Genomic DNA, 14,231 nt, shown 5'->3' with positions numbered 1-14,231 from the left:
CAGTATATGAAATGTCGTGTAAGGACACAGAATGAGAAGAACAACCAAAGTGCTCTGCCTTGGCATTGTTATAATCTCATTACATTACAGGAGTGCAAAAGTCACCTCGTGTATTTTAGCAAGCATCCTGTCTGGGCTCCTTTCAAATTTGATGAAATGCTAACTGCCTTTCAGCCACAAGTCTGTGGCACCCTGGAGAGTAAAGTCAAGGGCAGAGGACTTACTTGTAGAACTTTATGGTGGGCTCCACAGCCAGCATGACGAATGGTGCAACAGTGTAGCACACAGCCAGCTGAGTGACCGCCCAGGTAACCACGTCGTAGGCTATCTTCAGAGGCACTGACGAGAGGAAGTAATGTCTGCAGTTGTTCCTTATCTGCAGGTCAGGAAAAAGTAAGCAGAAAATTATATAAACATTTCTTAGACAAAGCCACACAGACACACAGCAGTGCATGACTCTGTTTACCATCAGCATTAGTATCACAGGAAGGTTTATTCAGCAGTTACAAAGCACTGGGAGAGGAATACAGACGTGTATGGACTGGCATTTTCAAGATCTCACAGTCATCCAGTGGCAAACAGGGAAGTGGCCCCCAGCTTGTTCTGTCATAACCACAGGTGCAGACTCTCTCATTCTGGATGTCTGGTACAATATTCTTTGGGAGGGAAGCTGTTCCTCCCTCCTGACGTTCATTTCTTACTGGTTATTAACAGTAAATCAAAGTTACTTTAAATGAACAAGTAAGTGCTTATACCTACAGGTGTGTGCCATTCCCTAGAGATTTTAAGTTACTTTCACATCTTTGAAATCCTCATAATTGAGAGGCAAAGCAACCTGCTCTAGTGATACTGGTTAATACTGGTCACTAGTTTAAATCTCCTTTCAGATTAACCTGGTTATTTATCCACAGTCATCTCCAAAAGACAACAGTGGTGCTTCCCAGCCCTGCACAAGTGGCTGGTTCAGCCTGAAAGATCAGCAGTGATAAATTTAACAACAGTGAGACATGAACCCTATTCTGTCTTTGGTTAAAATAAGGCCCATAAACACAGATCTCATTTTACTGCATCAGTTGGATCCACACAAATTGTTCAAGTTTGGGCTAATGCAGCTCCTTGTGCAAGACTGGGCCCAGAGTTAATTACAAGCCAGCATACAGGCAACATGACCCAGCAGAAGTCTGGAATCCCACATGACCTTGAATCCCAAGCTAATTTGACTGCATAGACATAGCTGGTGGCACCCCTAACTATACATCCTGAAGCAACATTTCCTCTGACAGCCAGGGACAGCAGTGCATCATGTCCAGAATTGGTGCTGGTTATAACTGCTAGGTACTTAGCAATTAGCATAAATACAGAACAGAGTTTCAGGGAGCATCAAGGCTGCAAAGGCATGAAAGAGGGCTCACAGCAGGGACAAGCTGCTTGACCATGTGAGGGTGCAGCTGACAGCTGGATAGTGTCTAGCCTTAGAAGAGAACAATGAAAGGTACATACTGCTCTGGCTGCGAGTGTGATAAGGATTCCAGTGAGAAACGTAAAATAATATCCGGGATAGATACCATGCCACAGGGCCGAGAGGATAAATGTTAAAGCCGTAGGGTACCAGGGAGCTCTGTCATAGCAGACACTGTGAAAATGAAAACAAAACAGAAGAGGTTGAACAGTGGCCATTGTGCTTGAAATCCTTCTGTTTCTAAGGTCTTACTCTGTGTTTTTTTAGCTGTCTTATCTTGGTTTAGTCACAGGCTAAGGCATGAGACACTCTCCCTTCGTTTAAATGGAGGTTTAGATGGAATGAGGAAGCATGCTTATATGCAAATGAGTTTACAAAGAGTGCCTGAACAAATATTTCTGGTGCTCAAAGCATTTAAATCAATAATGGAATAAAGGGCAGGCAAGACTTTGTTCACCTTTACATCTCTATCTGGAATCATACATTACCCTTCCAAACTCTGATGACAGATCAAGAGCAAGTTGAAAGACAAATAAATATGACCCCACCCTTCACTCTAGTGACAGAGGTATTTTTAGGCACAGTTATCTGGCAGATGCTGGGAACAACAGGGAGTGCCGTAAACTATTGCAAAACAGGGGATTCCAGCTAACTTTAGCAGCAAAAATCTTACTCCCAAGATGCAAGGATAACAGTTCAAGAAAACAACACCCAGTCTATTTGGCTATCTGAAGTTTAAATCAAATGCTATGCTCCACAGAAACAAGTCAAGATAATACATTTCTTACCAGGAACCATTTAAATAATGAAAAATAGTAGATATTGATTTTTAAGATGTATAGATTTACTTACAATAATTACAATAAATCTGTGCCTGCATTTCAGACACTATGTCGACAGTATGCTGAGCTTTAATCACACCAAAAAGTGAAATGAGTAATGAGACACAGTCCAATCTACAAAATTTGGACTTATGCTAGTATTTATAATACATGCCTTAACAGCCACAGGTTAAAACCAGATCCTCTCAGTGCTATAAGTATCTTCCCCATATCCTAAACAAGAACTGCCTGGCAAGCATCTTAGGGTAACTCCAAACGAGACTACACTGGGGCTCTGAAGATTTTGACCTTATTTCTCATTGAATTTCTGGATCCCAGTGACACAGCAAGGCTCACCTCAGTGTGGGGAACATAACATAGCAAAGTAAAACGGTACAGGAAAGTTAATGGAGGGAAACAACAAAATGCTATTGCTTTCTATTATGGAAGTTTTGAACAGTTTGTTTATGACTTTGCTGCTCATAAATAAAATACGAGCATTTTACACTTGCAGCAATAAAACTTTACAGCACCAAATACCCTTGTATTGCACCAACTATTACAGACACAGGAAACAAAGGAAGAACAAGAGGCTTTATATTTATGAGAGCTACCAAGCAGCATTTTTCCAGGCCACAGAGAGCTTTTGGATCTCACAAGCATGTAACTGTTTCATTACTCTTACCGTTTCAGCCAGGCAGCTGTCTGAATGTTCCAGTTTTCAATGTACATTTTAAAACTTGTTGCAGTCTAAGAAAGAAATTCACATGAAATGTTAGCAATGAAGCCTGTAAAATACTACTTGCAATTTAAATTAGTGAGGAGGTACATGGAAAATATTAATTCTAGCAGCTAACTTTTATGATGACTGTGCCACAATCCATCATTATACTAATATGACTTGGGAGGGACATTAACTAGGCTGATGGCTCACTGCTAACACTTGGCACTTGCTCTAAAATCTCACTTTGTCTCATATAATTAAATACAGTGTTTGGTTACTTTTCAAATAATGGGCAATCTGAGAAGCTTTCTTGTTTTATATGCTTGGCCTTCCTTTCAGTTCATAAACAGCTTTATTTCTGGAAGAGATATCTTGCCACCCATTGTGCAATCTGGACTTCCCTATGGTGGTACTAAAACAAAGTGTTATTTAAAAAAACCCCAAACATTTATTATTATTTTTATTATTATTATTATTACTATTTAGAGAAGGAAGGGGGAAGACTGAAAAACATGGGCAAAAAAATTAGGACTAAATTTAGAAGCCAATTCTCAGCCCACCGCTAAGCTTGAGAAACCAGAGTGGACTCCAGTATCCTGGGAGAACTACCCATACCTCCTCCTCTGAGCTCCCCCAGCTTTAGGGACTGCTGGACTCTGTTGTTCAGCATCTGTTCCCCTACTGCTGATCAACTTCCCCTCCCAACTCCACCTTGGTCCCTCACCTGCTGGCAGAAACCTCCAAGGACACCCTGGCCAAGTGGGAACATGATTCAGTGACACCACAATATTATGCCATATCAGCTGAAGGCAAGGAATGGAAAAAATGACTGAAAAATGGATTAAGGGCAAGGGCTTCCAAGGGGAATGTGCAAATATCTTTCCACTTCCACACAGAATCCTTAAAGCTAGCATTTCATCCTCTGTTTTTAAAGAGTTAAAATGATTAACAATTCCTGCTGCAGCATTGCCACATTTTAATTGCATTACTGCACCACGAGAAGCCAAGAAAAACATAGTTTCTCTTCCAACTAATATTGTCACTCTCTTTTGGCCTCCTTTAAGTTCCCCTGTTACATTACCAAGAGAGGAAGTAGTTGCTGGCTGTCAAAACAAGCACGCTGCCAAGGCTTTCAAGTCCCTCACGTGGGCTTAGCCCCTGTCATGTTTTAAGGCCCACACAACCCCTTCCATGTGCTTATCTTCTCTACAGATCAGATAGTCACAATTAGCAGTCAAGTTCCCAGCTCTGAGGTAATTTTACACATGCAAGTGGCTATACCTGCTGAATATATAGACTGCATCTGTATACACTGTACAATAATACTTCAACTGCCAGCATTGCTGTTGGCACAAAAAGTGATGGTTCAAGGCTTAGCCAAAGCCATGGTCTCTGTAGGCTCTCTTTTTCTCATTGCAAACATGAAAAAAATCAGACAACACCCTATTTTATGCTCTTGGAAACAATTTCTGATCTCTTGCCCATGTGACCCGTAAAAGAAGTTTTGAGAGGCCATCAGTTCAGTGGGTAGAGAGGAGCAAAGGCTCCTTCATTTGGCTTGACTGAAGAGTACTGGCTGCATTTTACTTTCCTCTTTCAAACAGAAGCTGCCTCAGCCCATCAAAGAATCATCTCCTGCCCCAAAACTGAATCAGATACAGATTCAAGATCTCAGAGTGGTATCTAGGGTGTTGGTGTCACCAAGAAGTGTCAAGCATTTCTGGGCTGTGTATCCTGTACTCATCAAGGATTACACTGAGGATTAATCATGGTTAAAAAAGAAAAAGAGAAAGAATGTTGAAAAACAGGCAATGTATAATGAGACTTCCAATTTTGCCATCTTCAAGGAAGAATTACAGGGGTTATTTCATTTTTGAGAAGAGCTATTACAGTACATTCACTTAGTCACAGATTGTTCAGCAATAAAGCAATCAACTTATTTTTATCTGTGATTACTTTTAAAATCACAACTAGAGAATTACAGAGGAAGGCTTCTCCTATTTCTAAAAAAGAAGCCTTTAGAAAGCAGTTGCAGACACACAAATATTTCCACATCTCACTGGCACTCACAAAATATTCTTCAGGGCAAACAAATTATATGGGTCATCTTTTGCATTAGAGACACCAACATGAATAGTTTTCAAAAGGCTAATGGATCTTAAAAGTATGCAGCAGTCACAAGGAAGGAGTAAGAGATGTTTTGAGCAACAGTGTGGCTCCCAGCATGGTGTTCTAAGGCCAGCATCCACCCCTGTCAGCTCCCACTCAGGTTGCTTGGTTTGTACCTGTTATGTCTCCTACCCTTGCTTTTCTCCATGTACCAGAGGCAGTTCTGCCCTTGTACGTGTCTGTGCCACTTGTGGCAGCCTCTTTCACTACCACCACTCATCTCAACTGGGCTACAAAAGTGAAAGATTGTTAGAAGTAAATAAACAGAACACTCCACAGATGGTGAAGAATCATAGCTGTGAACAATTTACTGACCCACTGAGCTCAGCCTCAATCTACAGTAATTGACTGTTCATTTATTAAATATCTGATATCATTATTTTTAGCCCTCACAAAACTATTTAGAAGTACAACCTGAATACAGAGCATGAGGTAGCCTGTATGACAGATGCATTTTATCTGTCCAACAGATAAAATACAAAACCTCTTCGTGCTAAAGAGGAGCAGCCTGGTAGCATAGATTTCCTTTCAGTAAAGCCTTTACCCATTACCATGCTCATTTCTGTATAATTATGCCCATGCAGCCACTCCTTTATCTCACCTCAATGTTCCAGATATTCAAATTGGACAACAGGTCCCAGCGGAAAGTGCCTTTCTCATCAACTCCACTGAATCCATAACCAGCTGCATTGTTGACTGCATCTGCTGCAATGTCAAAGCAAAACAGGTCAAAATCAGACTGCTGGAAGAGACATGTTTTCTTACAAGTCAGTATGGCACTAAACAAACATTCAAGCCAGCTTTGTAGGATTTAGCAACCTCTCTTCCTAGGAGAAGCTTCTTCTTTGCAAAAGGGCATTACTATAAGACTACACAATAGTAATTTCCTCAAGAGGAAAGACTAGCTACTCCTTGTGCAGAAGAAATAAAATAATAAAAAACCAACTAATATAAATCACTTTTCCTATTATTTGGCCTTTATTATCATCCGAGACAGATATTACTATAAAATGAATGAGCAATTTTCTCAAAAGGGCATCTGGATGTCACAGCATTTTCCAGAATTCAAAAAAAAAACTTAATATCTCAAAGACATGCTTATTATTTCCATTAAGAGTTCCAACGTGGCTATGTTAATTAAGACTGTCATTCAGAATTCTACAGACAAAGCCTTTTCCTAATCCTCTTGCCAAGTGCCTCATAAAGTGCCTCAACATCTCTATGAACCAAATATTGAGTAACTTCAGTTACACATGTAGCTACCTTAAAGCAAGTAAAATCTTGGATAAGAGTAGGCATTACACACTGATGCACTCTTGTCAACCACCTCCTCTCTCAGAGTGCCTGGGAATCACCTCATCACTGGCTCTCAAGATTCTGATTTCAATGTGCCCCTGCTAGAAATACCTACTTGGAGTACTAAGAAAACAGAAGGGAGAATTCATTATTGTCTCCGGATCACTAGTGTTGCAGCCAACACTGAGGATCATAGCAAAAAAAAACGGGAAGCGCAAATACAGGTTAGGCTTTTCCTTCCAGGTCATTTACAAAATACAAGCCTGGTTATTCTTTAAAAAGGCCAGCATTTCTTCCCCAAGATTTTACTTTGTAAATGCTGTGAGTACAGGCACAAACTCATGGAGAAGCCCTAGTGCACAAAACTAGGGAGGAAACGTAACTACAAGCAACAAGAGTAACAATAAATAAATAAACAAGCAACCTTCTCTAACCTGAAACTTTCTGTTTTGTTTTCCACTTTCCTAAATGAGAGAGATTTTATTGATGAAAAGAAAGCTCTCCATGCTTTTAATTTTCTCCCTGTTTAAAAAACATTCAAACAATGAACAACAACCCTGCCTGAAGCTGGCCCAGAGGATTCTGCCCAGTCTCAGAGACTGGAGCTGCACATAACCATCCTCCCAAAGCAGTGCACTCCTGGATTTGCTCCTCCTTGCTCCAAGGGTAGCAGGGACAAAATAATTAGTGTTTCTCGGCCAAAACCAAGAAAGCAAGAATCATGGGATGAGCAATAATTATATAGCATCCCCCTTGGCCATTTGCTTCCCAGGCTGCTGTCTGCAGAGCACGGTGTGAAGCACAGGAAAGTCGCAACTGTGTGCCCTCAAGCTGCTCACGAACAGGAATCCTCCCAAGCTCCGCCGAGCTTCGCTTCCCTGCAGCCTGCAACAGCTCGGGCTGTGCATGGCTTTCACAGCTGCTTGCTTGGAGGCACTCGGACCCAAAGTGGTTTCAGTGACAGCTGGGAGTTCGGTTTGCAGCCGTGTTCCCAGAACTATCCCAGCGAGAAGCGGAATTTTCTTTCCATGGATCTGGGTGGTGCAGCTCCCACACAATAGCGCGCCTGTCCTGTCCTGAGGACGGGAAGCATTTCTCGGCCCGTTTCAGCAGGGCTTTTGTAATGCCCTGGGCCATGCCACCGGGAGCAAAACTGGGAAAGGATAAAAAAAGGATAAAGTGCTTGCTGTTCTGCTGCCTGGATTTGGGATGTGAATAGATGAGGCCTCACCCTCCGCTATGCAATGCATACTTTTCTGCTAACTGCCTCATTTGTAAGACGTTTCTAGAGCCTCTGCAGCCTGCTCTTGTCACAAATGCAAGTTCAGTTTATCTCTTTAATAATGGCCTTCCAGTTAACTATAATGCCAGAAAAAATGGAGGCAACAATTTAACATTGGATCCCACAAAAGTAAGTTTGTGAGCAAGCCATTCTTTATCTCAAAGCCTTTCCCATCCTACACAAGCCAGTCCTGGCTGCCTTCCCTGAATCTGACAGTTTTATTCCCAGCAGTTTAATCACAGCCTTGCAATGAATCTCCCTGCCCATTTCCAGCTCAGTGACACCCTGCTCAGCCTCAAGGTATGCGCATTCCTTGCTGGACTTCCAGGATCTCCCCTACACACAATGTCTTGTAATACCAGCAAAAAATCCAGGAGATTTTCAGCTTGGCCTGAAGGATTTGACTCCTCACACATAGATGGTGAAACATGACTTGTAAAAGATGAAGGTAAAATGCAAACATATTATTTTGACCACCAGTCTGACTGGCTCTTAAAAAAATTTGCTTCCCTCTTCAGTTACTTTTTCTCTCCCTTTTCCTTGCAGACATTTTGGTCCTTCCCAACACTTCCTTTGCTCCCCACAGTTCTCCAATTTTTTCTCTGGACTGCTCAAAGCCAAGGTGTATACAGGACCCCACTGTGCTTTAGAGGCAAGGCCTAGCATCAGCCTCCCAACAAGCACAGGATCCACTGCCTAAAGGAACACATCTCCCACATGAACTACAGGTCTAGGGACAATTTTATTTCCCCCCCCCATCCCAGCTTTCAGACCTCCTCCCCCATTTAGGAACTTATTTGCTACACACAAAAGTACATAATGTAGCCAGACTTACCCAACGTCCATGCAAAATAATACTTTGGTTTTGCTGCCTGTGTTACAACATACAGGTAACCAAGTCTTGACAAGAAGGGAGTTTTATCAAGAAATTCGTTATCAATAATATATGCCATAGGAAAGTTCTTGGTAAGTGTCAAGAATAAAATGAGAGATACTAGTGTGATACACAGCTTGTACATCACTGCTCCCTAAAAAGCACAAACAATGAAACATGCATTAGAAACATTTGTTTAAGGGGAAGAACAAGGCACTGCTCATGACATACAAAAACAATGGGCTTCAAGAACCATTAAAGTTACCAGTGACAAAGTTGATACTAATTAATTTAGAAGAGGTGACCAAGAGAAGGCCAGAGTCACAGCTCTAGTTTAATTTGGTTTACTGAACTACCTGTAGATAGGTAGGACAATCACAAGTCAAAGTCAGTGAGGAACTTCATGACAGACTCTACATCAGTGTGCGGAGATTCTAAAATGGGAAAGGAAGCAAATCAAGCCCTACAGTGGAAAGCAGAAATCTTCTCTAAATGTACTGTCCCCTCCTGGAACTAAAGACTGGATTCCTCCTGGAAGCAAAAATCACTGATATTCTGTGCAACAGTAGGTCTTACTACCCAGCTACCACCCAGAAGACTTGTTAAAAAATCACTTGTCCAAAAAGCATTGTGTTGTTACAGCACACTTGTACCCACGATACAGGGTATGTGCTCTGCCACACGTTTTCTATTCCAGCTCCCTAGCTTCCTACACACCATTATTGACAATCATTGCAGTACTTCAAAGCTTGTTTGCAAATACACACCATGGATAAACCCTTCTTGATCCAGCTGTAATTAAAAAGTAATCTGGCACTTGGATACCATGTGAAAATTGACTCATGTTCTCAAAAGGCTAATAAAAATGAAATATACTATTAAAACAACCATGTATTTTGTTTATCCTTTTGACTTTTGATCTATTTTTATATATTCTCCATATTCTGGAATAAAGTAATGTGAAATTTTTTTTTAACACAGATTTCAATACTCTCTCCTGACTTGCATCCTCCACAATATAGACCTTATTCTGACCTCAGTCAGACTAATGTAAATCAGAACTAACACCACTAGGGTCAGTAGAACGACAGCTGTGTGCAACAGGAATCATTATACAAAAGCACATGATCAACTTCAGAGGAGACATTCTGCACACACACAAAGTTACACTTTCAGTGTCACCTTAAGAGAGAAAATCTGGACCTCATGCTATGCTATCCTGCTTTACAAAAAGGCTATTTTCTAAGAATATTTTAAGTAATGTTAAAAAAATATATAAAACCAGATCAGTGTTAAAACTAGGTGAAAAAATTACCTCTTGAGTCCTCTTAAAGTGTATTCTTGCAAAGCACCTGGACAGGCTACAGTTTCTGATTATCAGTGATTCATGTACTTCTAACATCTCCTGCACTGTGGGGGAGATTTGACTTTTTTTTGTTTTTCTGACATTTCCTCTTCTGTCTGGAGCTGAGCTGCAACTTGTCATTGTCAGAACCTGCAGTCCATTCCCATTGTTGCACAAAGAACACCCATTAACAACTGACCCTTTTTTGCATGCCAAACCCATTTGGCAAATTCGCCAGCCCCTTCACCCCTGACCTTGTGATAAAAGCAGCAGCCACTGGCAGAAAAAAACTCACTGTAACCTTTACTGGAAAGATAACCCAAAACTGGTTTTTCTTCTTAGCTTTTAATTATGAGAATCATGTACAAAGCTGTAATTTCCTGCCCCCTGCAATCAATCTTTGTCATTTTAAAACTTACAGTTGGAGAAGGATCAGGAAGTCTGTCATAACCCTTCTGCTTCCAGTTCACTTCTAACAGTTTCATGTGCACATGCCTCCCTTCAATGAAGGCAATATAGTCCTTGTAATTGCTGCAAGGCCCTGCTATGATGCTCATAAAATTGAGGAGATAACTTAAATACTCCAGTAAAGAAGGTCTTGACCTGTGAAAAATCAGCCACGCACAACAGAACAAATTAAAAAAAAAAACAAACCCAAAACAGGGTAAAACATATCAAAAGCTTCCACCAACGTTTTTTGTCGCACTGTCTGCCTCAGTCCTAACCTCACTCCTACCCGTTTCCCCCCAGCTGAAAGCTCTCTAGGTCTGTTCTGGGGAAGATAAAACACAGCCTGTCATATTCTGATGATGTCTGGTAGATGGCAGTCAGAGCAAAGGTAATGTCAAAGTGCTTAAACTACAGGTGAACTAATGCTAGTGATTTTAAAAGTTGTGATCTTAGAAACTTTTTAGCTAAAAACAGTAATAAATTTGTCCATTTTGGACAGGTCAGCAGTACCAGGAGTGAGAAGCTGGTTATTGGTTTTGGACATCTGTCCAGGATATCAGGGACCATACTGCCTTGTTATAGAAACCACAAGGCAGGGAGTCTCTAAAACCAGGGCTCGCAGTCCTGGGAGGAGCCTTTACCCTCCCTTTAGTTCAGCCTTTCAAAAAATGGGAAGTGTCACGTGAGACATACAGGAAGAGAAGCACTCTCTCCTACTGTTCAAATGAAGGAAGTAATTGCCTGTATTGCATCATGAACAGGAAAAGGAACTAAGGGGAGGGGGGGAACATATCAATTGAAAGATGGCTGAAGATGAAAGTCATATTAATTTTTTTCCATTTTGCAAGTGCATACCCCACAAGTTCCTTCTGGTGCTGTACATTTGATGTAAAATTAAGAAGATCCACTACCTTTGCTACAGATCATTACAATGCAAAGGCCTCTCAGCAATAGTGTAATTCGTAAATTGTTAGGCTCAAGGTTTTTATGTGGCAGAAAATGCCAACATCTAAACTGTGCACTGTGTTCTGCACTGCATTAGAGTGAGTGCTCTCCACAAATGTCCTAATTGTTACCATTCAAGTAAACATGGAGGCCTCAGATGAGAACACAAACTTGGGCACAGTGCTTGAGGGCTCTCCTGCCCAAGACACAGATGGACACGCATAACCAAAACACACTTAAAATTCTTTAAGACTAAAACAAATCTCTAGCAGAAAAACTAAGCAACAGTTAAACATTTTCTGTTGCCTACTTCTATTCTGAAGTGGAATTAGTTTGAATAAACAGTTAGATTAGCAAGGATTTTCTGCATTCACCCTAGTGGTAATTGTAGATGTTAGTGCCTGAATGGTATGTTCTCTGGTGAAAGCATTTCACAGAAAGATGGAGCAAACAATTGGGGTAAGAGTCATCTTTCTGTCCTGCAAAAAGAGGTCCATGGTGTGGGGCTTCCTAGCTCTACAGTAAGATTAAAAATAAAGTCAGTTTCAACTTGGGTTCTGCACATGGTTGGGTGGGGAGACATGAGCAATGCACAAAGGAATGTACAGAGGATGAGTGAGAAACAAAAACAGACCAAGAACAGGAGGGAAGACAAAAGGCTGTATTACCAAAGGGGATTTAAAACTCTTCAGTTATGACTTGTCTGCCACTGACACTTTAACTATTGGCATCTTCTTTTCTATTATGAACTCATCTACTGTACAAGAAAAAAAACCAAGCGTGTTTAGTGAGAATTTGACTAGAATTAAGGGCCAAGTGCAGTTAGAAATTATGCTGTGAGCTTTAAAAATAGACACTATGGGGTCACAGCTACCTACAAGAGTTTTGCTTTTCAAGAAATTACTCCCTTACTTCCTGAAGTACGTAGGCAGATTTTTTGATGGCTGAATCTTCTGCCTTGGAAATTAAGGAAATAATTTCCTTGGCCATAACAAACATATCATGGTGAAAAATAGTTATGGTTCTAAGAGTAATTCTGTAATGTTAATTCTTCATTGAAAACAAAAGCAAACAAACAAAAAAAAAAAACCAACAACAACAACAAAACACTTACAAATTCAACTCCATGTTGCATTTTTATTGAGAGACAAACTAGGAAAAAAAGGGTGCTCAAAGAAGTGCTCTCTCCATATAAAAAATTAGAAGTTACATAACGTGGAGACCTAGGAGTATTAACATTATGGAGGGAGACCAAAAAAAATAAAATCCAGCATTCAGAAATTATGGCAAAGGAAAGCGGCACTTGAACTGTCAGACTCAAACCAAAATGGATTTTTACTATGCAGTGGATTGTTGACAGGGGAGGAGTAATTACTTGGAAAAAGAGCGCATCACAGATCAGATGAAGATAACAGCCAACAAGTCTGTATAGCACAGTCTTTGTCTGAATTTAAAAGAGTTAATACAGCAAATACTTGTTCTGTTGCACGTGGAGTATATATTTAAGTATAATTATGAGACATTGCCAAGTACTTCAGTGCTTTACTGACCAGCACATGTGATAAAGGCAGAGGTCCTGAACTGAAGAAAAAAAAAGGAATATGAGAGAGAAGGTATGTTTGTTTTAAGGAGGGTAATGAAAGCAGCATTACAAGAAAAAACTTCCCAAGCAAATAGAAAAAGCATGTAGGACTTTTGGTGTCTCATGGACTGGAAAGTAGCAGGAAACATTTCTATGGCTGGGCCACTATGTTGTCCCTGACACTGTAATGAAAAAAAAAAAAGAAACCCAAACAAAATAACAAATAACGAACAACCTAAACAGTCAACTTCTTTGGCAGAAATTAGACACAAATCACTCAGATAATTACATCCTTACTTTACAGCAAGCCGATTTTGCTCAGCAGTGAGTTCCTCAGCTTGTCGCCCTATTCCTGGAAAGAAAAGACACATTACACCTTTCCTAAAGACAAACAGTAAAAGCTATTCCCAAAGGCTTATGCTTGCACCCCACAAATAAATTTCTAAGGCCATAATTTCAAATTTTTTTTGTCATAGGTGGTTTTAATACATCGCAATCCCTAACTTCTATGCCAAGTTCTACTGTACCTCTTTACCCAGTTCCTTACCTCATTCCCCCTTTCTCACCCTGGCTACACTGTCAGGAAGAGCAGCCATAGCATTCCCACACACACACAATGGAAGTGGCAATGCCACCAACTGGCTGCGACCCCCAACAGCCTCTACAAACTGTCCTGGGCTAGAAAAACCTCTGTTGCCAGAAGCTGCTGGCTCATTTAAGCACAGGCTTCCCGCTGGCTCCTTGGTGAGAAATGGAGCATTTCACAGCAGGAGAAGTGGGCAGGGGAAGGCAAACAGGCGTTCAGGGAACAGAAGCTCCACTGGTGTGAACGAGCAGCCGAGCAGCCTGCTGCTGGAGCAAGCCTAAACCTCCACATGAGCAATAATCTGGAATTGTACAAGGTCCAGACTGGAAGGGTGACCTGCTGTTGAGTGCACAAGACCTTTGGGGCCAGAGGTAACGCACAGATTCAATGTCCCAAGAAAATGATGGAAAAATCTTGTATCATGACAAGTGGTAAACAAATACTGTTTATAGCACATACCTCAAACCCTTCAGTCTAGAGCTTTAGCTGCACATACTGCAGGGAATCCCACTGGCTTCAGCAGAACTACACGGGATGAGTCTCAGCACTTGGTGTGGAGCATGTGCACAGCTCCATGTGCACAGGCCCAGAAGATCAGGGGCTTGGCACCAATTGACACTCCTGTTCTAAACATACTGGCCATAATTACCAATACAGACACTGGACCCACATCCTAAAACGGCTGCTGATAAGCTGCT

General features: G+C 41.1%; 1 protein-coding gene across 1 annotated transcript in view; it reads right to left on the bottom strand.

Moving 5' to 3' along the window:
- MBOAT1 (membrane bound O-acyltransferase domain containing 1) overlaps window positions 1-14,231 on the bottom strand; it is a 56,541-nt gene that overhangs the window by 3,341 nt on the left and 38,969 nt on the right. Inside the window, exons 6-12 of the mRNA XM_066558034.1 lie at window positions 13,245-13,299; window positions 10,390-10,573; window positions 8,587-8,779; window positions 5,775-5,878; window positions 2,966-3,030; window positions 1,501-1,633; window positions 225-376 (exon numbers count right to left, since the gene is read on the bottom strand). Coding sequence (XP_066414131.1) covers window positions 225-376; window positions 1,501-1,633; window positions 2,966-3,030; window positions 5,775-5,878; window positions 8,587-8,779; window positions 10,390-10,573; window positions 13,245-13,299 — 886 coding nt within the window. The remainder of the gene's footprint in view (window positions 1-224; window positions 377-1,500; window positions 1,634-2,965; window positions 3,031-5,774; window positions 5,879-8,586; window positions 8,780-10,389; window positions 10,574-13,244; window positions 13,300-14,231) is intronic.

Source organism: Molothrus aeneus, chromosome 1, assembly GCF_037042795.1.
Source record: "Molothrus aeneus isolate 106 chromosome 1, BPBGC_Maene_1.0, whole genome shotgun sequence".
In the NCBI taxonomy this organism is placed as follows: Eukaryota; Metazoa; Chordata; class Aves; order Passeriformes; family Icteridae; genus Molothrus; species Molothrus aeneus.
The sequence above is the reverse complement of the archived record's forward strand: the minus strand, read 5'-3'. Positions and strand labels throughout refer to the sequence as shown.